Genomic DNA, 23,938 nt, shown 5'->3' with positions numbered 1-23,938 from the left:
CTAAACCCAAACTGTGGGTTCCATCCCCTCACCTCTCATTGTAAACATAGAAAATAGGTGCAGGAATAGGCCATTCGACCCTTCGAGCCAGCGCTGCCATTCAATATGATCACGGCTTATCATCCAGAAACATTACCCCCCCCCCCCCCCCCGTTCCTGCTTTCTCCCATATCCCTTGATCCCTTTAGCCCCAAGAGCTGCATCCAACTCTCTCTTGAATACATCCAGTGAATTGGCGTCCACTGCCTTCTGTGGCAAAGAATTCCACAGATTCACAACTCTCTGGGTGAAAACGTTTATGTGGTGTATGTTGAGCAGTTCTGCTGGTGAGAATAGAGGTTAATGATTGAATGCTGAGATGAGAACATAGTGCAGACAGGCTACAGAATATCAATGAAACGAGGGGATGTCAGATGAAAATATAAATCCCCTGCTACTATTCTGGGAATGTGGAGGTGTTGTTCTCCTATTATTCACATTGACAATCAGGCAACTGAACCATCCTACCAATAATTAGACAGCAGGTCTGGGCTACTATCAAACTGATTGGAGACCACCAGACTATCTTTAATCGGACGATTAGATCTTAGGACTAAAGGATTCAAGGGATATGGGGAAAAAGTGGGAACTGATTTTAGATGATCATCCATGATCATATTGATTGGCGGTGCTGGCTCGAACTGTCAAATGGCCGACTCCTGCACCTTTGTTTCTATGTTTGCTGGATTTTTCCTTGCACTAAAACAATATGCACGTTATTCCCTTCATCATGTATCATGTACAGTGCGGACAGCTCAATGGTAATCATATATTTATTGTCTTTCCGCTGACTGGTTAGCTCGCAACAAAAAGCTTTTCACTGTACCTCGGTACACGTGACAATAGACTAAACTCAGACATCAGTCCCTAACTGAGTATTACCCAGTGGGTTTGTCATCGTTGTGTGTGGGATCTTGCTGTGTATACTGGAGCTGTTCCATTTCCTTGCATTGTAAGAGTTAGTGCGACTCAGATTGTGCCTGACCTTAGAAATGCTCTGAAATGGCCTGGGATGGGGAAAGGCATCTTATGAATCCTTTTTCTTGGTATCTGAAAGTCAGGCATGCTGCGCGCTTTAAAACTTGACGCAGTGGTAGAGTTACTGCCTCACAGCGCCAGAGACCCGGGTTCGATCCTGACCACAGAGGTTGTACCTTCTCCCCGTGACCTGCATGTGTTTTCTCCGGGTGCTCTGATTTCCTCCCACACTCCAAAGACGTACAGTTTTGTAAGTTGATTGGCTTCAGGAAAATCATGTATTGCCCGCTGACTGGTTAGCATCCAGCAAACGCTTGGTACATAAGACAATAAACTAAATAAAAACAAAACTAAACTAAATTATAAATTGTCCCCACTGTGTGTAGGATGGTGTCAATGTGCGGGGATCGCTGGTCGGCACAGACTCGGTGGGCCGAAGGGCCTGTTTTTGCGCTGTATTTCTAAAAGAAAAACTAAAAGCTGGTTAAAATAAACTAAAAGTTGTTTGTTGTATGCTTCTGGTTGGTATTGTCGCTTAGTAAGACTCTGGAACAGCTGGAGTTGTTAGATTAGTTTATTGCCAGGTTAACGCTTTGTTAGGTGCGACCCAGTTAACGTAAAGACAATGCCTGATTACAGTTGAGCCACCAAGGCCTGTGTCAGGGTATATGTGGGGTTTAGTTTAGTTTAGTTTAGAGATACAGTGCAGAAACAGGCCCTTCGGCCCAGCGTGTCTGCACCGACCAGCGATCCCCGCACATTAACACTATCCTACACACACTAGGGACAATTTTACATTCATTCCAAGCCATTTCACCCACAAACATATACGTCTTTGGAGTGTGGGAGGAAACCGAAGATCTCAGAGACAACCCACGCAGGTCACGGGGAGAACGTAGAAACTCCGTACAGACAGGGCCCGTAGTCAGGATTGAACCGGGTCCCTGGCGCTGCACGCGCTGTAAGGCTGTGACTCTACCCGCTGTGCCACCGTGCCGTGGTGAATAAATATCTAATATTCACCCATTGCTCCTGCGTTCTGTTACTGCTGATGCTGTAAACAATGGAGAAACAAACCCCCAACATTGACCCCCAGGAAAGCCTTGTAAAGCCTTTCAAAGGAATCCAAGATCAGCAGCACTAATCCTCCTACCGACATATCATTTGGCACCGCCCGGTACTGAAAGTCTGATCTTTGTTGAAAGGTTACATGTTTTTTAAAATCATTTAGTTTAGTTTATTTGTTGTCCTGTGTATTGAAGTGTAATGAGAAGGTTTTTAGTCAGAGAGTGATATAGCGTGGAAACAGGCCCTTTGGCCCAACTTGCCCACACTGGCCAACATGTCCCAGTTTGGTCCATATCCCATCCAAACCTGTCCCATATCCCGTCATGCGCAGGATTTTGTTGTGTGCTACCCATGTCAGGGGAAAGACAATGCATGGTTACAATCCAGCCATTCACAGTGTACTGGTACAGGATAAAGGGAATTAACATGAATATCAAAGTTAAAGTCAGAAATGTAGCTGTCGGAGCAGAGGTTTAAAAGAGTGGAGCGATTGCCGTGCGTGATTGCAGATCCACTTCCTTGACCAGCACACAAAGAGTCGCTTGGGTTGGGCCCCATCTGGGTCAGCATTTGTCCTTTAATCCTTGCTTGCCAGCGACGTAGCCTAGACCATTGACCCAAATGAATCATTGGACGTGGAGAGACACAAGAGATTGCAGATGCTGGAATCTTGAGCGAAACACAAAGTGCTGGAGGAACTCAGTGGGTCGGGCAACATATGGCAATGTTTCGGGTCGGGATCCTTCTCCAGACTGATTGGAATACAGGGGGAGGGAGCTGGACAAGGGAGGTTGAGATGGGGCAGACGCCTGATAAGTGATAGGTGGATACAGCTGAGGAGGGCGTTTGGCAAGTAGATGGAGGAAGTGGCAAAGGAGACAAAAGGATGTCAGATAAGGTGGAGAATGTTGGAAATATTTTCTGTTTTTGCGTTAGATTTACACCAACTAATGATTTTTTTTTTACTTTGCATCAGGTATAAATACTTCTCAATGACATAGCCTGACCAGTTTAAAGAAGCTTCTTACACAACTTGGAATAAAAATCAATAATTATAAACCTAATGTCTTTTCGAGTACTAGTCCTATTAAAGGTGAGGAGCTCATTATATCCTTGCAGAAAGGCACCAATAGTGAATATACAATAGACAATAGGTGCAGGAGTAGGCCATTCGGCCCTTCGAGCCAGCACCACCATTCAATATGATCATGGCTGATCATCCCCAATCAGTACCCCGTCCCTGCCTTCTCCCCATATCCCCTGACTACACTATCTTTGAGAGCCCTATCTAGCTGATAAGTGATTGGTGGTTACTTAAGATGAACAAAGGGTCTGATTAATTTGCTCTCAGGCCTCTGAGTTCCTCCAGCACTTTGTGTTTTGCTCAAGATTCCAGCATCAGCAGTTCCTTGTGTCCATGTTCTGTGACCCATTGTCTCTGGGAAGTGTGAGAGAGTCTTACTTGACATCTCCAAAGATCTGCAATGTCTTCACAATGGGCGGCACGCTGGCGCAGCGGTAGAGTTGTTGCTTGATAGCGCCGGAGACCCACGTTCGTTCCTGGCTGCGGGCGCTGTCTGTGTGGAGTTTGTACGTTCTCCCCGTGACCACGTGGGGTTTTCCCCAGGTCCTCCAATTTCCTCCCACAATCCAAAGACATACGTACATGTTTGTCTGTTAATTGGGTTCGCTAAAGATTGTAAATTGTCCCTAGTGTGTGTAGGATAGTGCTGATGTACGGGGATCGCTGGTCGGCGTGGACTCGGGCCTATTTCCGCGCTGAATCTTCTAAACTAAACTAAGAACCATCCCATTCCTCAATGACAGTGTGCTTAATGTCAGGAAAGATAAGGACACATTAATTCCCTGGGCGGAGACTGTTGAACATGAACTCAAAACCATTCCCTTCAATTCATTTCTGTTCTCCTTTAATAATCTTCATTTTCCTCCAGTGCCTTGTGAAGTTTATGTGTAATATTTTCGCAATAAGATTATTTCTGTTCTCATTCTGTGTTGTTCTATCCTGGTAGCACTACAATATAAGATAAGTTCGGCATGTCGAGTGAAGATGAGTTGGCCCAAAGTGTTTCTGATTGTTCTATTGACTCTGACTCCGACAGCTCCGAAGAAGAAACAATCTATGACACCATCAGGGCCACAGCAGCGCAGGCCAACGCAAGGATGGAAGACTCGCAGAGCAACAGCCTGGTCATCAGAGTCCTCATCCCCGACTTGCAGCAAACGGTAGGTGCCTCGTCAATAGGTCTTTTCATCCCCAGTAAGATTCCAAAAAAAACAGACCTCAAAAAACGTGCAGTAAAGAAACGAGCTTCCATAGTTAGGAGGAAACACTATTGTTTGTGTTTAGGGTGGCGCAGCAGTAGAGTTGCTGCCTCACAGCACCAGAGACCCAGGTTCGATCCTGACTACGGGCTGCTTGTCTGCACGGTGCTTGTACGCTCTCCCCGTGACAGCGCGGGTTTTCTCCGGGCGCTGCGGTTTCCTCCCACGCTCCAAAGACAAACAGGTGTCTAGGTCAATTGGCTTCGGTAAAGATTGTAAATTGTCCCTATTGTGTGTAGGACAGGGCTAGTGTACATGGACTCGGTGGGCCGAAGGGCCTGTATCCGCTCTGTATCTCAAAACTAAACGAAAAATTTGGAATGAAATATTACTCATGGTGGTCATGAAGCTATTGGATTGTCATTGACTACCATCCTTCAAAGATGGAAGTTGTTCTGCTTACCTGCTCTGTCTCTCACATGACACGAGAACCAATTTGCAAAGCAGCAAGTGAAGTCCAAGCGAAAGTCATTGTACGCTGAAGAAAAATAATGCTCGGGGAAATTAGGAAATAAGACCAAGTGCAGTTTATACGGTTTACCCTTCAATTAGATCACGGCTAATCCCCGACTTCAATGGTTGCTCAATTCTTCTATTCTTTAATTCCCCAGAAACGATTATTTTTTAGGAGATTAAAAAGCTATTGGACATTTGGTTGTGTGCCGTTAAATATTGCGGATCACTAACAGAGCAGCCCGCTGTACAAGTTCAATCAAAACCGATGATAGACACAAAGTGCTGGAGTAACTCAGCAGGTCAGGCAGCATATAACCATATAACCATATAACAATTACAGCACGGAAACAGGCCATCTCGACCCTTCTAGTCCGTGCCGAACACGTGTTCTCCCCTAGTCCCATATACCTGCGCTCAGACCATAACCCTCCATTCCTTTCCCGTCCATATAACTATCCAATTTATTTTTAAATGATAAAAACGAACCTGCCTCCACCACCTTCACTGGTAGCTCATTCCACACAGCCACCACTCTCTGAGTAAAGAAGTTCCCTCTCATGTTACCCCTAAACTTCTGTCCCTTAATTCTCAAGTCATGTCCCCTTGTTTGAATCTTCCCTACTCTCAGTGGGAAAAGCTTTTCCACGTCAACTCTGTCTATCCCTCTCATCATTTTAAAGACCTCTATCAAGTTCCCCCTTAACCTTCTGCGCTCCAAAGAATAAAGCCCTAACTTGTTCAACCTTTCTCTGCATCTCTGGAGAAAAAGGATTGGGTGATGTTTTGAGTTGAGACCTTTCTTCAGAAGGTATTTCTAACCTTCGTCAATTCAGGGGACAGGCTGTTATGACAGCAGAACCTCTTTAGTTGGAAGTGGAAAGTTTACCATTGTGAGGGCAGTCAAATACCTATCGCAACGGGCTATCACTGGTAGGATGGGCTGAACGGCCTCATTCCACATCGCGTGATTCCCTACCTGTATCCCCACACATTTGTTTGTTTGGATTGTTTTCTCTGGAATGCAGGAGGTTGATGTACAGGGTAAGTTTTTTTATAGACAATAGACAATAGGTGCAGGAGTAGGCCATTCGGCCCTTCGAGCCAGCACCACCATTCAATGTGATCATGGCTGATCATCCCCAATCAGTATCCCGTTCCTGTCTTCTCCCCATATCCCCTGACTCTGCTATCTTTAAGAGCCCGATCTAGCTCTCTCTTGAAAATATCCAGAGAACCAGCCTCCACCACCCTCTGAGGCAGAGAATTCCACAGACTCACAAGCCTCTGTGAGAAAAATTGTTTCCTCGTCGCCGTTCTAAATGGCTTACCCCTTATTCTTAAACTGTGGCCCCTGGTTCTGGACTCCCCCAACATCGGGAACATGTTTCCTGCCTCTAGCGTGTGCAAACACTTAACAATCTAACATGTTTCAATAATATCTCCTCTCATGTTTCTAAACTCCAGAGTATACAAGCCCAGCCGCTCCATTCTCACAGCATATGACAGTCCCGCCATCCTGGGAATTTACCTTGTAAACCTACGCTGCACTCCCTCAATAGCAAGAATGTCCTTCCTCAAATTAGGGGACCAAAACTGTGCACAATACTCCAGGTGTGGTCTCATTTTGTTATAGAGGGTAGTGGGTGCCTGGAACGTGCTGCCAGGGGTGGTGGTAGAGGCGGATAAGATAGTGATGTTCAAGAGGCTTTTGGATAGGTACGTGGAATGGAGGGATATGGACCACGTACAGACGGAAGTGATTGGTGTCTCCTAGAGTTATAGACTCAGCGCTGTAGATTCATACGTTTTGGAAAAAAGTTATTTGGCCCAACTTGCCCACGCCACCCAACATGCCCCATCTACACCAGTCCCACCTGCCTGCATTTGGCCCATATCCCTTGAAACCTAATGGAATTTAGGGAAAATATGATTCATTAACTTTTTACTAGTAACAAGTTTAACCATGTTGCATTAGCTAGAATCAAGCACATATTATTACTAAGGTAGACAACATAGAAATATAGAAAATAGGTACAGGAGTAGGCCATTCGGCCCTTCGAGCCTGCACCGCCATTCGATATGATCATGGCTGATCATCCAACTCAGTATCCCATCCCTGCCTTCTCTCCATATCCCCTGATCCCTTTAGCCACAAGGGCCACATCTAACTCCCTCTTAAATATAGCCAATGAACTGGCCTCAACTACCTTCTGTGGCAGAGAATTCCAGAGATTCACCACTCTCTGTGTAAAAAATGATTTTCTCATCTCGGTCCTAAAAGACTTCCCCCTTATCCTTCAACTGTGACCCCTAGTTCTGGACTTCCCAACATTGGGAATAATCTTCCCGACGTTTCGGGTCGACACCCGAAACGTCGCCTATTCCTTTGCTCCACAGATCCTGCCTCACCCGCTGAGTTTCTCCAGCATTTTTGTCTACATTTGACGATATCTTTGTTGTTTGTCTACGCTCCATGGAAGCACTGGCAATCTATGGGACACAGCGTGCTGGCTGTTGGATCCATTGTGTGTGCGGTCTTTGTGTTTTGCGATGGCTCCACAAGTTAACTCTGGGAGATTATTGACCACGTTATCAGAGACCTCCTGCCCAACAAACAGCAGGAGGCCACTCTGCCTGTAGTGGTGATGGTCGCTCATTCAATTATTCTTGCTTCGATGCACTATTCTTTGCAGACGTTTGCTGCTGAATCAATTTCCGCTCTCCTTGCGGGCTCCAAATACCAATGTGTGAAGTTTAGTTCATTCATTGCCACGTGTACAGCGATGCTCTGAGATGCTTGTTCTACATGACTCAATCGATAACTCCTTGCCATCTCTCTTGTGCACCGCCCATCTCTCATCTTCTCTCTTCCCATCTTCCTCCCTCCTTCACCTCATCCCTCCCCGCTCCTCCCCATCTCTTTATCCCTCTCCCCTTCCATCTCGTTTTTTCTCTGTCTTGTTCTCGCCAGCTGTGTTTTTTTTTAATTCTCTCTCTTCTCTCTCCCTCTGTCTGCCGTAGTGTCTCATTGTCCTGTCTGTCTGTCTCTCCGCCTGTCTTTGTTGTATGTCTGTCTGTCATTCAATCTGTGCGTCTCTCTCTCTCTCTCTCTCTCTCTCTCCCATGCCTCTATCCCTCTCTCTCTTGTCCCATGTACATTCTATCTCTCTCTTTCTCTCAGACTTTCTATCGTTTTCCCTAGTACCCCCCCTCTCTCTCTCTCTCTCTCTCTCTCTCTCTCTCTCTCTCTCTCTCTCTCTCTCTCCCTCTCTCTCTCTCTCTCTCCCTCTCTATCCCTCTCTTTCTCCCTCTCTCTCCGTCTCTTGCGCTATTCAATTCAATTCAATTCAATTTAAAAACTTTATTGGCATGAAAAAACCCATTGTTTTATTGCCAAAGTATAAAACATGACATACATATTTAAAATGCATAAGTATAAATACAAGTATACAGTGCATGGATAGATATGTCCCTGTACTTAAAGTCGCAATAGGCCTATAAGCAGCACAACACAATAGCAAGTTTAGCAATTCAATATTAATTTCTTAGTGTCAGTTAATGTCAATTAGTGTGTGCGTACATATGTGCATGTTGGTCATTCACCGTCTCTCAGGTTATGGCATGCTGTTACGTATTGTGCACCAAGATGTGCCATATTTCCTTTGCTCTATCTATCTCTCTCTCTCTTTCTCTCTCTCTCTTTCTCTCTCCCTTTCTTTCTCTTTCTCTCCTCCTCTTTATCCCTCTCCACCTCTCTCTTTCTCTCTCTGTCCCCCGCTCTTTCTCTCTCGCTCTGTAACATCTTCTATCTCTCTCCCTCAGTCACATGCCTTGCACACCCGCCATTGCACCACTGGCATTAGCACACAGTTAACAGTCAAATAGGTTTATCAGATTATTGAGGAGGGGCAGGAACTTGGTAATAACTTTCCCACATGGCGAGCCCAGAACCAGGGGCCGCAGTCTTAGAATAAAGGGGAGGTCATTTAAGACTGAGGTGAGAAAAAACTTTTTCTCCCAGAGAGTTGTGAATTTGTGGAAATACCCTGCCACAGAGGGCAGTGGAGGCCAAATCACTGGATGGATTTAAGAGAGAGTTAGATAGAGCTCTCGGGGCTAGTGGAGTCAAGGGATATGGGGAGAAGGCAGGCACGGGTTATTGATTGGGGATGATCAGCCATGATCACAATGAACGGCGGTGCAGGCTCGAAGGGCCGAATGGCCTCCTCCTGCACCTATTCTCTATGTTTCTACGATGCTAACCCATGACACCAGATTTGCTGCATGAGGCTCGGTCATTTAGTAAAGGGAAGCAAGGTTCAGTGCCTCCATTTCTTCAAATTAGCGGGAATTCCAAAGGGGCATTGATGGGAATTGTGAGATGAACCTAATTAATGCACATCACCAGGGAACCGCCTGCTCTCGACAGCAAGTATTGAAGGAAATTAGATTCCACTCCTGAACAAAAGGCAGAGAACTGAGGGGGGAAAACCGAGTAGCTTTATGGAAGTTGTCATACAGTCGTTGAGTAATTGCATTCCGAATTCTTCATCTCCTCATAAATATTTAAGGCATGTCAGAGAATTATTTATTGAGAGGGAAGGAGGCCATTTGGTCCATCATGTTAATACTAGATGAATACAGAATTCGAGTTAAGAGTCATTGTTTCATACAGCTTGCAACAGGCCAAACATCCATGCCGACCAGTGATCATGCTCAACACTGGCACTTTATAGAAACATAGAAACATAAAAATAGGTGCAGGAGTAGGCCATTCGGCCCTTCGAGCCAGCACCGCCATTCAATATGATCATGGCTGATCATCCAACTCAGTATCCCATCCCTGCCTTCTCTCCATACCCCCTGATCCCTTTAGCCACAAGGGCCACATTTAACTCCCTCTTAAATATAGCCAATGCACTGGCCTCAACTACCTTCTGTGGCAGAGAATTCCAGAGATTCGCCACTCTCTGTGTGAAAAATGTTTTTCTCATCTCGGTCATAAAAGATTTCCCCTTTATCCTTAAACTGTGACCCCTTGTTCTGGACTTCCCCAACATTGGGAACAATCTTCCTGCATCTAGCCTGTCCAACCCCTTAAGAATGTTGTAAGTTTCTATCAGATCCCACCTCAATCTTCTAAATTCTAGCGAGTACAAGCCGAGTCTATCCAGTCTCTCTTCATATGAAAGTCCTGCCATCCCAGGAATCAGTCTGGTGAACCTTCTCTGTACTCCCTCTATGGCAAGAATGTCTTTCCTCAGATTAGGAGACCAAAACTGTACGCAGTACTCCAGGTGTGGTCTCACCAAGACCCTGTACAACAAGATCCTGAGGTGGCGGAAATGTTGGAGGATTATATGCTGTAATAAGGGGACCACGGAGTCCATGGGTTTATGAAGTCTATGGAGATCATGGGTCTATAATCACCACGGTTACATTCCGTGACCGGTGGCCTTGGAACGTTTCGGGAATGCTTCCCAGGGTTGTCCATCCCAAAATCGGAGAGGGTTTGCTCCCTGTCAGAAATTACTCGTGGGCCAAGCAGCGACTCATTTGCAAAGAGACAGCTCTTTGAAATGTATCTAGGAACGTCTTCTCAAAAACAAAAGTAATGAATAAGAGCAATACAATACAATTTATTTGTCATTTGAACCCCATTGAGGTTTAAATGAAATGTTGTTTCTGCAGTCATACACACAAGAAAGACCCAAGACACAACACAATTTACACAAACATCCATCACAGTGCATCTCCTCCTCGCTGTGATGGAAGGCATCTCTCCCCTGAGTGTACATCTGGAACATGTGGCCAGAGTAGGTGTTGGAACTAGATACAGTTGCTGGGTTTAAAAGGCTTTTCGGCAAGACACAAATATGCAACTATTCAGCAACAAGGAACGACAGATATTTGAATCTTGAGCAAACCACAAAGTAACTCTGCAGGTCAGACAGCATCTGTGGGGGGAATGGATAGGTGGCGTTTTGGACAGGGGCACTCCTTCGGACTCGGGTAAGGAGCAGATTGGATCAGTGTAGCTGGGGAAGAGGTTGGCATAAATGTGGTCGGAAGAAGGGACTGTTTACTGCACGGTTTGATGCTGAGTGTCCGTGAGGACTCTGGAGCTTCTGCAACCTGTCAGGGACCTGGGCGAGAGACAGCATCTTGGTCCGCAGTGGAAGAGCGTATTTCTGGGACAACTTTTCAAACAATTGAAAGTCATCTCAAGGATGTCGGGGAGTTGAATTTTGCCTCTCAAAGGCACCGGTTTTACCAGTCTGTAATCATTGTGCTGGTTTCTAATAAGCAATTAACTTTGACGTTGTCAACCAAATATCTGATTTATGAGAGAATCAAAGCGTTCTTGAGGAAATGAAGTAGAAACGCAATTTAAATTCTTCATCTGTGCCAGAAAATAGTTGTCTCTGACAGTGATCTCTAAGGAGCTTATGTCTTTCCCTAGTTACGTGTTTACTCATAATATACTTACGGGGCTGTCCCACTGGGGTGACCTAATCCGCGAGTTCAGAAGAGTGTCTTCGAGCGTCAAGCTCCAGGGCACTCGTCTGGAAAACCTCGAGCTGGATCGACCGTCAGCGATGAAATCGCGAGCTGGATCGACTGACCGCACGCACACAAACACATCGCAAAGGCGGGGGGCCAGGGAAAGCGGGGGAGCGCTGTCTGAAATTCACACCAGCGATGAAGAGGAAGGTAACAGACGGCTGGCACAGTGTACGGTAAGTCCTTTACAGAGCGTGGAAGGGGGGAGGGAGAGAAGGAGAGAGAAGGGGAGAGAAGGGGAGAGAAGTGGGGGAGAAGTGGGGGAGAAGGAGTGGAGACACTTTTAAGAAGTCAGACAACTTTTAATAAAGTTTAGCGGGCATTTAACATTACCGGTCGGTTTTCCTTGGTCCTGAGAACTCCAATGAGCCAATTAAAATGCCCGGTCAGCAAAGGAGATTGCCTACGGCTGCCCTCGACTGCCTGCAACTACATAGCGACCCCACTCCACTCCACTATGAATTCAAAAGAACCATGCTGACCAATGTTTACTCGCGGAAACATTTTCAACATGCTGAACAACTTTCCTCGACCTAGCTGAGGCCGCGAGTATGCGGGAACTTCCTTCGAGCATGAAAGAGAGTTCCAGTGACGTTATAAGACCACCTTGGACCACGTGTCGACCATGCTGCGAGTTTGAGTCGAGGGCAAACTCTTCTAAACTCGCAGATTAGGTCGCCGGAGTGGGACTGCCCCTTTAAGGGCCTGTCCCACTGCAGCGACCTAATTGCCGAGTTTAGAAGAGTTTAGGAGAGTTTGAAAAAGTGTCATGTTGAAGACCTCCTTCGACTATGTTGAAGATTATCTACAACTACCTTCGATTCCCCTCGATTCCCTACGACTAACATGCCGACCTACTACGACCTACTATGACTAAACCTAAGAGTAAAAAAAATATCGATTTTTTCCATGGCGACCTTTCTTTACTCGCAGACATTTTTCAGCATGAAAAATACGCCGCGACCCAGCTGAGGCCTCGAGTACGCGGGGACCACTCTCGAGCATGAAGGAGAGTTACAAAGACCTCCTCGGACCTCTGGTCGACCATGCTGCGAGTATGAGTCGAGGGCAAACTTTTCTAAACTCGCGGATCAAGTTGCCGCTGTGATACAGGCCCTTTATAGAATCTCTTTGGATTCTCCTTCACTTTGTCCGTCAAAGCTATCTTATGCCCACTCTTGTGTCTATCTTTGTATCTGTGTAAGGTATATATTGATCTGTTTGGATAGCATGCGAACCGAAGCTTTTTGCTGTACCCCGCTACCTGTGACAATAATGAATATGAAACATTGACCTGAACTGAATTCATTCAACATATTGACACAACGTGCTGGGGTAAAGGGCCTGTCCCACTTGGGTGTAATTTGCGCGTCATTTACGCAACATCATTTACGTGTCACGATGCACGACGCGCACGTGATGTGCATATGGTGCCCATTACACGTGCAAGGTGCGTAGGCAGTGACGCGCGATCTCGCGCGGCGCCCCATGATTTTGGGATGTACAAAATCTTTGCGCGCCATCTGCATGACGCGCAAATGGCGCCCAAGTGGGACAGGCCCCTTAACTCAGTGGGACAGGCAGCATCTCTGGAGAGAAGGAATGGGTGACGTTTCAGGTGGAGACCCTTCTTCAGACTGGTCAACGGCTTGGTCGGAGGCTGCGCCGGCGCCATCTCATGTTGTGATCTTTTGCAGAAGTGTATGCGGTTTGACCCGGATGCCACGGTGTGGGTGGCCAAGCAACGCATCCTCTGCACCCTCAACCACAGCCTGAAGGACGTGCTGAATTACGGCCTCTTCCAACCAGCCAGCAATGGACGGGACGGCAAGTTTTTGGACGAGGAGCGGCTGCTGAAAGAATACCCCCAGCCCGTCAACAAAGGGGTTCCCTGTCTGGAGGTAACTAATGATCCTGGCTCTTTTCCCCATCCAGTTTTCTTCTTTAGGATTTAGAGATACAGCGCGGAACTTTGGCCCACCGAGTCCGCACGGACCAGCGATGCCCCCCACATTGACACTATCCTACACACACGAGGGACAATGTACTCACACACCAAACCAATTAACCTTCATACCTGTGCGTCTTTGGAGTGTGGGAGGATCTCGGAGAAAACCCACACAGGGCACGGGGAGAACGTACAAACTCCGTGCAGACAGCACCCGTGGTCAGGATCGAACCCGGGCCTCGGGCGCTGCCAGCGCTGCAAGGCAGCAACTCTACCGCTGCGCCACCGTGATGACCTTCATCATTGCCATTGTTAATTGGGAAATTGACACATTTATCCAGCGTGTTTGGAACTCTTGTAACATTTTACAGCCCTTTAAGCTAGGACGGCACTGTGGTGCAGCTAGTAGAGCTGCTTCCTCACTGTGCCAGGGTTCCAAGTTCGATCCTGACCTCGGGTGCTGTCTGTGTGGAGTCTGCACGTCTCCCCTGTGACTGCGTGGGTTTCTAGCTTCCCCCCACATCCCAATGATGTGGGACTCTGTAGGATAATTGGCCCTCTGTAAACCAATCTCGACCCTCGCGTTACCAATGTTCACAGAACATTGACTTCTCCAATTTCAGGTAGTCCTTGCTTTCTCCCCTCCTCCCCAACCCAACCCCCCCCCCCCCCCCCCCCCCCCCCCCCCCGCCTTCCCAGCTCTCCCACAGCCTGCTGTCCCCACCTCTTCCTTTCTTCCCGCCCATCCCCACATCTGTTTGAAGAAGGGTCTCGACCTGAAACGTCACCTATTCCTTGGCTCCATAGATGTTGCCTCACCCGCTGAGTTTCTCCAACATTTATTGTCTACCTTCGATTTTTTCCAGCATCTGCAGTTCTTTCTTAAAGCAATTCACGTTCAGTTCAAGCATCTCGGCAAAGATTTTTTTTTTTTTCATTTAACTTCAGTTGGAATTAAATGATCTGAACTAATTGAACAAATTCTCTATGTTTTTTCCAGTTTTGCTACAAAAAAAGGGTGTACAAGCAAGCCCACGTTGATGAGAAACAGATTTCAAAGCTTCATACCAAGGTGAGTGTGTTTGAAGATGTCAGCACTTTGTAATTACAACTGGTGCGGCACGGTGGCGCAGCGGTAGAGTTGCTGCCTTACAGCGCCTGTAGCGCGGGAGACCCGGGTTCGATCCTGACTACGGGCGCTGTCTGTACGGAGTTTGTACGTTCTCCCCGTGATCGCATGGGTTTTCTCCGGGTGCTCCGGTTTCCGAAGATTTCCAGGTTTGTGGGTTAATTGGCTTAGTGTATGTGTAAATTGTCCTCAGTGTGTGTAGGATAGTGTTAATGTGTGGGGATCGCTGGTCGGTGTGGACTGGGTGGGCCCAAGAGCCTGTTTCCCCACTAAACTAAACTAAACGTTAGTACCTCCACCAATGTAAAGCACTTTGGCCAACGAGAGTTGTTTTTTAAATGTGCTATATAAATAAAAGTGACCTGACTCGACTAAACGGGTGCGGGTCAGGCAGCATCACTGGAGAACATCCCTGGAGAACATAGATAGATGATGTTTCAGTTCGAGACCCTTCTTCAGACTGCCTAAAGGTGACAGTGTGGTTAAAATACTGGACTAGAGATGGCTTCTCCACCACTAGACTCAGGTTCAAATCCCATCACTGCTGGTGTGGAGTTTAAACTCAGTGAATCATTTAGAATGGAACAAGTTGAAATGAAATGCCTACAATGCCCACTATGTTCTGTTGTGCTGAAGCAAAGCAAGAATTGCATTGTCCGATCAGGGACACGTGACGATAAACTCACTTGAGCTTGAACTTGAGCCCAGTTCGTTTTGGGGCGGCACGGTGGCGCAGCGGTCGAGTTGCAGCCTTACAGCGCCAGACTCCTGGGTTCGATCCTGACGAAGGGTGCTGTCTGTGTGGAGTTTGTATGTTCTTCCTGCGACCGGGTGGGTTTTCTCTGGGTGCACCTGTTTCCTCCCCCACACTCCAAAGACTTTGTAGGTTAATTGTCCCTAGTGTGTCGGATAGAACTAGCGTGCAGGTGATTGCTGGTCGGCGAGGACACGGTGAGATACAGGGCCTGTTTCCACGCTGTATATTTAAACTAAACTAAACTCTACTACGCATGTTCTCCGTGACTGACCCGTTGAGTTACTCCAGCGTTATTGTGTTTTTTCCTTGGTAAACTGGCATCAGCTGTCCCTTGATTCTGTGCTTTCCCACTTGCTCAAGTTCAAGTGAGTTATTGTCATGTGTCCCTGTATAGGACAATGAAATTCTTGCTTTGCTTCAGCACAACAGAACATAGAAACATAGAAATTAGGTGCAGGAGTAGGCCATTCGGCCCTTTGAGCCTGCACCGCCATTCAATATGATCATGGATGATCATCCAACTCAGTATCCCGTACCTGCCTTCTCTCCATACCCTCTGATCCCCCTAGCCACAAGGGCCACATCTAACTCCCTCTTAAATATAGCCAATGAACTGGCCTCAACTACCCTCTGTGGCTGAGAGTTCCAGAGATTCACCACTCTCTGTGTGAAAAAAGTTCTTCTCATCTCGGTTTTAAAGGATTTCCCCCTTATCCTTAAGCTGTGACCCCTTGTCCTGGAGGTCAAGTACATAGTAGGCATTTACTACAAAACAGATCAGTGTGGCCACATACCATAATATAAAAATATACACACATGAATAAATAAACTGATAAAGTGCAAATAACAGATAATGGGTTATTAATAATCATTTATAATTAATAATAATCAATAATAATTAATGCTCAGTTACCTAGTAACTTCTTAGGAGTTAATAAATTATCTTATTTTTTTAAAGAAAATGAATGATGTGATCTTGTTGCAATTAGAATAAAGGCCAAATTTATTGAGTAAAAATAATATTTCGTGAAATGACTAACTTTGTCAGAAAGTTCCACGTGGTTTAGTTTTGTTTCGGGTCGCTTATTGTCACGTGTACCGAGGCACGGTGAAAAGCTTTTGTTGCGTGCTTCCCAGTCAGCGGAAATTACAGTCCAGCCGTTCACAGTGTACAGATATATGATAAAGGGAATAAAGTGAATAACATTTAGTGCAAGGTAAAACCAGTAACGTCTCATCAAAGGTCGACAAAAGTGCCGGAGAAACTCAACGGGTGCAGCAGCATCTATGGAGCGAAGGAAATAGGCAACGTTTCGGGACGAAACGTTGCCTATTTCCTTCGCTCCATAGATGCTGCTGCACCCGCTGAGTTTCTCCAGCACTTTTGTCTACCTTCGATTTTCCAGCATCTGCAGTTCCTTCTGAAACACGTCTGATCAAATGTTTAAGAAGGAACTGCAGAAGGGTTTCGACCCAAAACGTTGCCTATTTCCTTCGCTCCATAGATGCTGCCTCACCCGCTGAGTTTCTCCAGCACTTTTGTCTAAGATAGCCCGAGGGTCTCCAAAGAGGGAGACTGAGTAATTTGCTCTGAGTAATTTCCCAAATGCCTTTATCGACACTAGTGACTGCCAAACTGCTATGCCATGTTGGCAAAGTGGTAGGCAACATTCCTGAGTATTCGCAGCTGTGTATATTGGCTTTGGGGGGTTGGCTTATTTAATCTTGCAAACTATTTGACCTGTCTAATTGCATACCGCAGTAATTGTGTTTAAGTTTCATTCTGGTTTGAGTATCGGCTCGTGGCTGGCAGTGGTAGTCGGCCTGGCTCGACAGAGGAACAACATGGAGTGGCTTCTTCCAAGAATGTCAGCCTCCCTAAATTCAGACAGAGGAGAAGAGAAAAGAATTGGATTGTGCGCTGGGCTGAGTCACCTGGACCTCAAAGCTGTGCCTGGAAATTGGAAATGTGGACTTTTTGTTTTGGAGATACAGCGTGGAAACAGGCCCTTCGGCCCACCGAGTCCGCACCGACCAGCGATCCCCGCACACTAACACGATCCTACACACACTGGGGACAATTTTTCATTGATACCAAGGCAATAAGCCTACAAACCCGTACGGCTGTGGAGTGTGGGAGGAAACCGATGATCTCGGAGAAAACCCACGCGGTCACTGGGGAGCGTGCAAACTCCACACAAACAGCACCCGTAGTTGGGATCGAACCGGGTCTCTGGCGCTATAAGGACTGTAAGGCAGCAACTCTACCTCTGCGCCACCATGCTGCTCCCTACTTGTCCAAAATATCTTTTAAATGTTGTTATAGTGTCTGCTTCAACCATTTCTTCTGTCGGATTCTTCCATCGATATGCCACCCACTGTGTGAAAAAGCTGCCCCTCAGGCTCCTGTTAAATCTTTCCCATCTCACTTGAAACCAAAGCCGTCTAGTTCTTGATTCCAATGTATTCCCCCCGTGAGTTTATACATCTCTACCAGATCATCACTCAGTCTTCTTTGTTCTGTGAAATAAAATCCCAGCCTGACCAACCTCTCCCTTTAACCCTGTCCCTTGAGTCCCGCAACGTCCTCGGAAATCTTCCCTGCGCTATTTGCTGTTTAATGACATCGTTCCCAAAGCAGGAATATCCAAACCTGAGCACCAAACCCCAGGTGTGATGGCAATGGACAAGAATACGTCTAGGCACTCATTTTTTATGTGTCATTCAAGACAGAGCATATCCAATTTGTAGGCAAATGTAAGAGGTGATAGTAAAAAAGATCATATTTTTTTCTAAAGATAGGCACAAAATGCTGCAGTAATTCAGTAGATCAGGCAGTATCTCTGGGGAGAAGGAATAGGTGACATTTCGGGTCAAAACTCTTCTTCAGACTGCAACATCATCTGCCCTTTCTCTTCACATATTAAAAACGGCAAACCAGACACAGCGTGGAAACAGGCATTTCTGCCCACCGAGTCCATGCCGACCAGCGATCACCTACACACTAGTTCTATGTTGTCCCAGTTTTGCATTCCACACCCAAAAGGAAACTGGAGCAGCCGGAGAAAACCCGTGTGGTCACGGCAAGAACGTGCAAACTCCGTACAGACAGCACGTGGGGTCAAGATTGAACGCGGGTCTCTGGCGCTGTAAGGCAGCAACTCTACCGCTGTGCCACCGTGCCGCACCATGTTGCCTCAGCTCCTCCGGCAGTTCGCTCTTTCGCGTTAGATTCCAGCATCTACAATACAGCCTCTTGTGCTTCCAGAGTAAACCATTTCCCCTTTAGCACTGATGTGCTGGTGGCCCTTTATCCAACATCCAGATGCAGTGTTCTCTCCCCACTGTGCTGACATGTTCTTTACAACTTGCAGCCCCAGGCTGAGGGGTTTTACAGTGAGAGAGAGTTTACATCCGATTAAAAGCCTTCACCTGTTCAGCTGCATTTATTTCTCATTGAAACACAAATCCAGTTGTAATATTCAGGCTCCGTGGCACTCCAGCACATTTTTGGGGAAATGTTTTTGTTTTAAACAAGAGCAAGAAACCAAAAAATCCCCCAGAGCAAACTATGCGTTGTTGCTTTGTGTTCTCTCCTTGCTTTGTACAGAGCAAGCAGGATTGGGAATTACCCGCGTATTAGACTTGCTAATTGCTCCTCATCACGGGCGGTTGTTCCTCTGCAGTCGTGGCAATGATGATCCTGTGGGTGTGGGCTGTCAACTAATGGGCCTGTCCCACTCGCCGATTTTTTAGGCAACTGCCGGCGACTGTCATAATCGTAACAGGTCGCCGAAAAACCGGCGACAACCTACGTCATCCTGGCGGCAAGATACGACAGCGCCTACGTCAGGAGAAGTCAAGCTACGCTCATTGGCGTCAAAACCACTGAGGGCGAAAAATTTTCAACATGTTGAAAATTTAGCGGCGACCAGAAAGACGCTACGACTTTTTGCGCGACTGCCGGTGAACATGTGGCGACAAACTGGTCGGCAAACAAATCACCTAATGCCCCCGTCCCACTTAGGAAACCTGAACGGAAACCTCTGGAGACTTTGCGCCCCACACAAGGTTTCCGTAAGGTTCCCAGAGGTTGTGGGGTGGTTGCAGGTAGTGGAAGCAAGTAGGGAGACTGACAAAAACCTCCGGGAACCTCTGGGAACCGCACGGAAACCTTGGGTGGGGCGCAAAGTCACCAGAGGTTTCCGTTCAGGTTTCCTAAGTGGGGCAGGGGCATTAGTATACCTTGCGGTGGTAATGGTGATCGGGCAATCTTCAAGCTGTGTTGTGTCTTGTTTCCTTCAGGCCAATCTTAGGAAATTAATGGATCACGTTCAGCATGGCGTCATGGAGAAAATCACAAAGATGCTGGACCGTGGGTTGGATCCCAACTACTACGACTCCGAGACTGGAGGTATGTTAATGAGTGGGTGGCTTTGACAGAGAGTGTTTGCACCTCCGCATCTACGGAGCTACAGTCAGATGGTCATAGTCACACAGCGCACAAACAGACCCTTCGACCCACTGTCTCTGCCGACCATCATGTTATTTCATTTAGTTTGGAGACGCTGCACGGAAACAGGCCCTTCGGCCCAACAAGACCATGCTGACTAGCGATCCCTGCACACTAGCCATATCCTACACACATCAGGGACAATTTTTAACAATTAGCTTACAAACCTGCACGTTTTTGGAGTGTAGGAGGAAACCGGAGTGCCTGGAGAAAGCCCAAGTGTTCGCAGGGAGAACGTGCAAACTCCATACAGACAGCAAAGTGGTCAGGATTGAACCTGGATTTCTGGCGCTGTAAGGCAGCAACTCTACTGCTGCACCACCGTGTCTACACTTGTCTAATGGTGGGGTTCTAGTGAGTGTTATAGAGCAGAGAGATGCAGGGCTGCAGGCAAGGCACCACAGGTTCATAGGGCAGTCAAAAAGGCTGTTGTTACATTGGCCTTCATCAGTCAGAGTGTCTGAAGAAGGCTCTCGACCTGAAACGTCACATATTCCGTATCTGCTGAGATGCTGCCTGACCCGCTGAGTTACTGAGTTAGATACTTTATGTATATCTACAGTGTAAACCAGCATCTGCAGTTCTAGGTGTTGGTGAGGCCACATTTAGAGTATTTTGTTCATTTCTGGGCACCATGTTATAGGAAAGATGTCAAGCTGGAAAGGGTGCAGAGAAGACTTACGAGGATTTGTAGCAGGACTCGAGGGTCTGAGCTACAGGGAGAGGTTGAACACTCTTCTTTGGAACGCAGGAGGATTACAGGGGTGATCTTATAGAGGTGTTCAAAATTGTGAGAGGAATAGATTAGCTAAATGCTCAGAGTAAGGGACTCGAAGGGCCGAATGGCCTACTCCTGCACCTGTTGTCTATTGTCTATAAATCATTTAAAGTCTGAGATCATTACATCTTTGCAGCTGCAAGAAACTGCAGATGCTGGTTTACAAAAAGAGACACAAACTGCTGGAGTAACTCAGCGGGTCAGGCAGCATCTCTGGAGAAAAGGAATAGGTGACGTTTCGGGTCTGAAGAAGGCTTCCGAAGGTTGAAGACTTTTAGTTAATTTGTGCCTCTTGTACTCTCTCTGTAATATTGGGTTAACCGACTATGGAAGCAACAGGTGATGCATTAGGTCGTGAGGGAGCGTGTGAACACGTTGCTCCACCTTGTGGCCAGTTTCAGTGTTGCAGTGGTAACGAAGAACCACCATCTTCCTGTATTTGCTTTCACTAATTCTGATCCCAAAGTTAGTCATTGTGTCAAAGATTCATACAGTGTGGAAACAGGCCCTTTGGCCCAACTTGCCCGTACCAATCAACTTGTCCCATTTACACTAGTCCCACTTGCCTGCCTTTGACCCAGATCCCTCTAAACCTGTCCTATCCATGTACCTGTCTAAATGTTTCTTAAACATTGCGATACTACCTGCCTCAGCTATTATCTCCAGCAGCTCGTTCAATACAGCTTTTGTGTGGAAAAGTTAAGGGCCTGTCCCACCTGGGCGACCTAATCCGCGAGTTCTGCCCTCGAATCATACTCGCAGCATGGTCGACACAAGGTCGTAGGAGGTCTTCGTAACTCTCCTTCATGCTCGAAAGTGGTCTCCACGTACTCGAGGCCTCAGCTAGGTCGCGGCGTTTTTTTCAAATGTTAAAAAATGCCCGCGAGTAAAAAAAGGTCGCCATGGAAAAAATCAATACTTTTTTTACTCGTATGTTTAGTCGTAGTAGGTCGGCATGTTAGTCGTAGATAATCGAGGGTAGTCGAAGGTAGTCGTAGATAGTCTTCATCATAGTCGAAGGGAGGTCGAAGGAGGTCATCTTCACTCTCCGCTATTCGGTGTCCAATTTTCCCAAAGTTAAGCGTAGATAGTTGTAGCTGGTCTTCAACATAGTTGAAGGAGGTCTTCAGCATGTCGTTTTTTCAAACTCTTCTAAACTCGATCATCGTCTCCAGAACAAGGGGTCACAGTTTAAGGATAAGGGGGAATTAGGACCGAGATGAGGAAAACCTTTTTCACACAGAGAGTGGTGAATCTCTGGAATTCTCTGCCGCAGAAGGTAGTTGAGGCCAGTTCATTGACTATATTTAAGAGGGAGTTAAATGTGGCCCTTGTGGCTAAAGGGATCAGGGGGTATGGAGAGAAGGCAGGTACAGGATACTGAGTTGGATGAGCAGCCATGATCATATTGAATGGCGGTGCAGGCTCGAAGGGCCGAATGGCCTACTCCTGCACCTATTTTCTATGTTTCTATGTTTCTATGTAGTTTAAGGGATGAATATGATTTAATACATTGAGGAGATCCACCCTGACCGTTTTTGAATTATGTCATCAGATTCAGATTCAATTTTAATTGTCATTGTCAGTGTACAGTACAGAGACAACGAAATGCATTGTCGTTGTCTCTGTGTCACGTAGTCATGTGACCTGTTATGTCTCTTTCGGGATGGCAAATGGAGTCCCTAGACTGGGACTTGAATCCGAAAACCCAGCCGTAGTTTAGGATTAGCAACATCTACTTATAGAAAATAGACAATAGGTGCAGGAGTAGGCCATTCGGCCCTTCAAGCCAGCACCGCCATTCAATGTGATCATGGCTGATCATCCCCAATCAGTCCCCCGTTCCTGCCTTCTCCCCATATCCCCTGACTCCGCTATTTTTAAGAGCCCTATCCAGCCCTCTCTTGAAAGCATCCAGAGAACCGGCCTCCACGGCCATCTGAGGCAGAGAATTCCACAGTTTCACTCGTCCCTGTACTTGTCACCATAAAGTTTGGGTTTGCGTTGAGTTTAGTTAATTGTCACGTGTACCGAGGTACAGTGAAAAGCTTTTGTCGCCAGCGTGCTAACCAGCCAATGGGGAAACAATATATGATTACAATCAAGCCATACATGATAAAGGGAATAGCGTAAATAATGTTTGGTGCAAGGTGTAAAGTCCAGTGAAGTCCGATCAAAGATAGTCCAAGGGTCTCCAATGAGGTAGACAATAGCTTAGCACTGCTCTCTGGTTGTTGGTAGGATGGTTCGGTTGCCTGATGACATCTGGGAACAAACGGTCCCTGAATCTGGAGTGGTGCGTTTTCACACTTCTATACCTTTTGGTAAAATTTGTAAATTGACCCTAGTGTGTAGGACGGTGCTAGTGTACGGGGTGATTGCTGGTAGGCGCGGACTCGGTGGTCAAAGGGCCCGTTTCTGCGTTGTACCTCTAAAACGAAAACATAAATAACTGAAGATCGGTTGTGAATGTGCTGCCTGGAATTGTGTCTCTGTAAGAACGGACGTCTCTGTACATGTGCCACGCACGTGTGCTTGAGTGTGTGTTTGAGTGTGCGATTGCAGCACCCTCACTGACTAACCGTAAGGCGATTTCACCCTCACAGAAACTCCGCTGACTTTGGCCGCCCAACTCGAGGCTCCTGTGGATGTCATCAAGGCCTTGCGTAACGGAGGTGCCCACTTGGACTTCAGAGGCAAGGATGGGGTGACAGCTTTACACAAGGCTGCCCGGGCCAAGAACCACACGGCACTCATGGTACGTTCCTGTAGCCTGATCCACACAGTCAAGAGCGTTTTATCATCATAAAGGGGCTGCCCCACTATACGAGCTCATTCTCTCTTGAGTTTAAAAAAAAAATCAAGCTCGTGGTAAGCACGTAGAATGTACGTAGCGGGTAGGTCGGAGCTCGGGGACGTCTCTTGGCGGCTCGTAACGCTAACGGCAGGGACTTGGGAAACGCGGTAAGCTCGTGAAGACTCATGAAGATTTTTCAACATGTAGAAAAATGTCCACGTGAGCCCCGAGTACCTACGAGCGGCTATTACCGTAATTCTCCGAGTTCGACTCAGGGGAAACTCGGGAGAACTCTTGAATTAACTCGTACAGTGGGACAGCCCCTTAAGTCCCAGATGGAACAATGAAATTCTTACTCGCAGCAGCATGGCAGTTCTCCCATCCAATACTGACCTGTAATCTACACTCCACACATCCATCCACCCATGTTTGTGGACTCCTATATATCGGCGAGACCAAACGCAGGCTCGGCGATCGTTCCGCTGAACACATCCACTCAGTCCATTAAAAACTATCTAAACCTCCCTAACCACTTTAATCTCCCTCCCATTCCCACACTGACCTTTCT

The 23,938-nt window shown here is 46.9% G+C and overlaps 1 protein-coding gene across 1 annotated transcript in view; it reads left to right on the top strand.

Moving 5' to 3' along the window:
• Positions 1 to 202: 202 nt before the first annotated feature.
• The window catches only part of shank2b (SH3 and multiple ankyrin repeat domains 2b), a 463,010-nt gene continuing 439,274 nt past the window's right edge, over positions 203 to 23,938 (top strand). Inside the window, exons 1-5 of the mRNA XM_055649215.1 lie at positions 203 to 4,329; positions 13,146 to 13,349; positions 14,397 to 14,468; positions 19,588 to 19,696; positions 23,180 to 23,331. Of these exons, the coding sequence (XP_055505190.1) occupies positions 4,141 to 4,329; positions 13,146 to 13,349; positions 14,397 to 14,468; positions 19,588 to 19,696; positions 23,180 to 23,331 (726 nt within the window). The 5' untranslated portion in view covers positions 203 to 4,140. The remainder of the gene's footprint in view (positions 4,330 to 13,145; positions 13,350 to 14,396; positions 14,469 to 19,587; positions 19,697 to 23,179; positions 23,332 to 23,938) is intronic.

This window comes from Leucoraja erinacea, chromosome 18, assembly GCF_028641065.1.
Source record: "Leucoraja erinacea ecotype New England chromosome 18, Leri_hhj_1, whole genome shotgun sequence".
Taxonomy (NCBI): Eukaryota; Metazoa; Chordata; class Chondrichthyes; order Rajiformes; family Rajidae; genus Leucoraja; species Leucoraja erinaceus.
The sequence above is the reverse complement of the archived record's forward strand: the minus strand, read 5'-3'. Positions and strand labels throughout refer to the sequence as shown.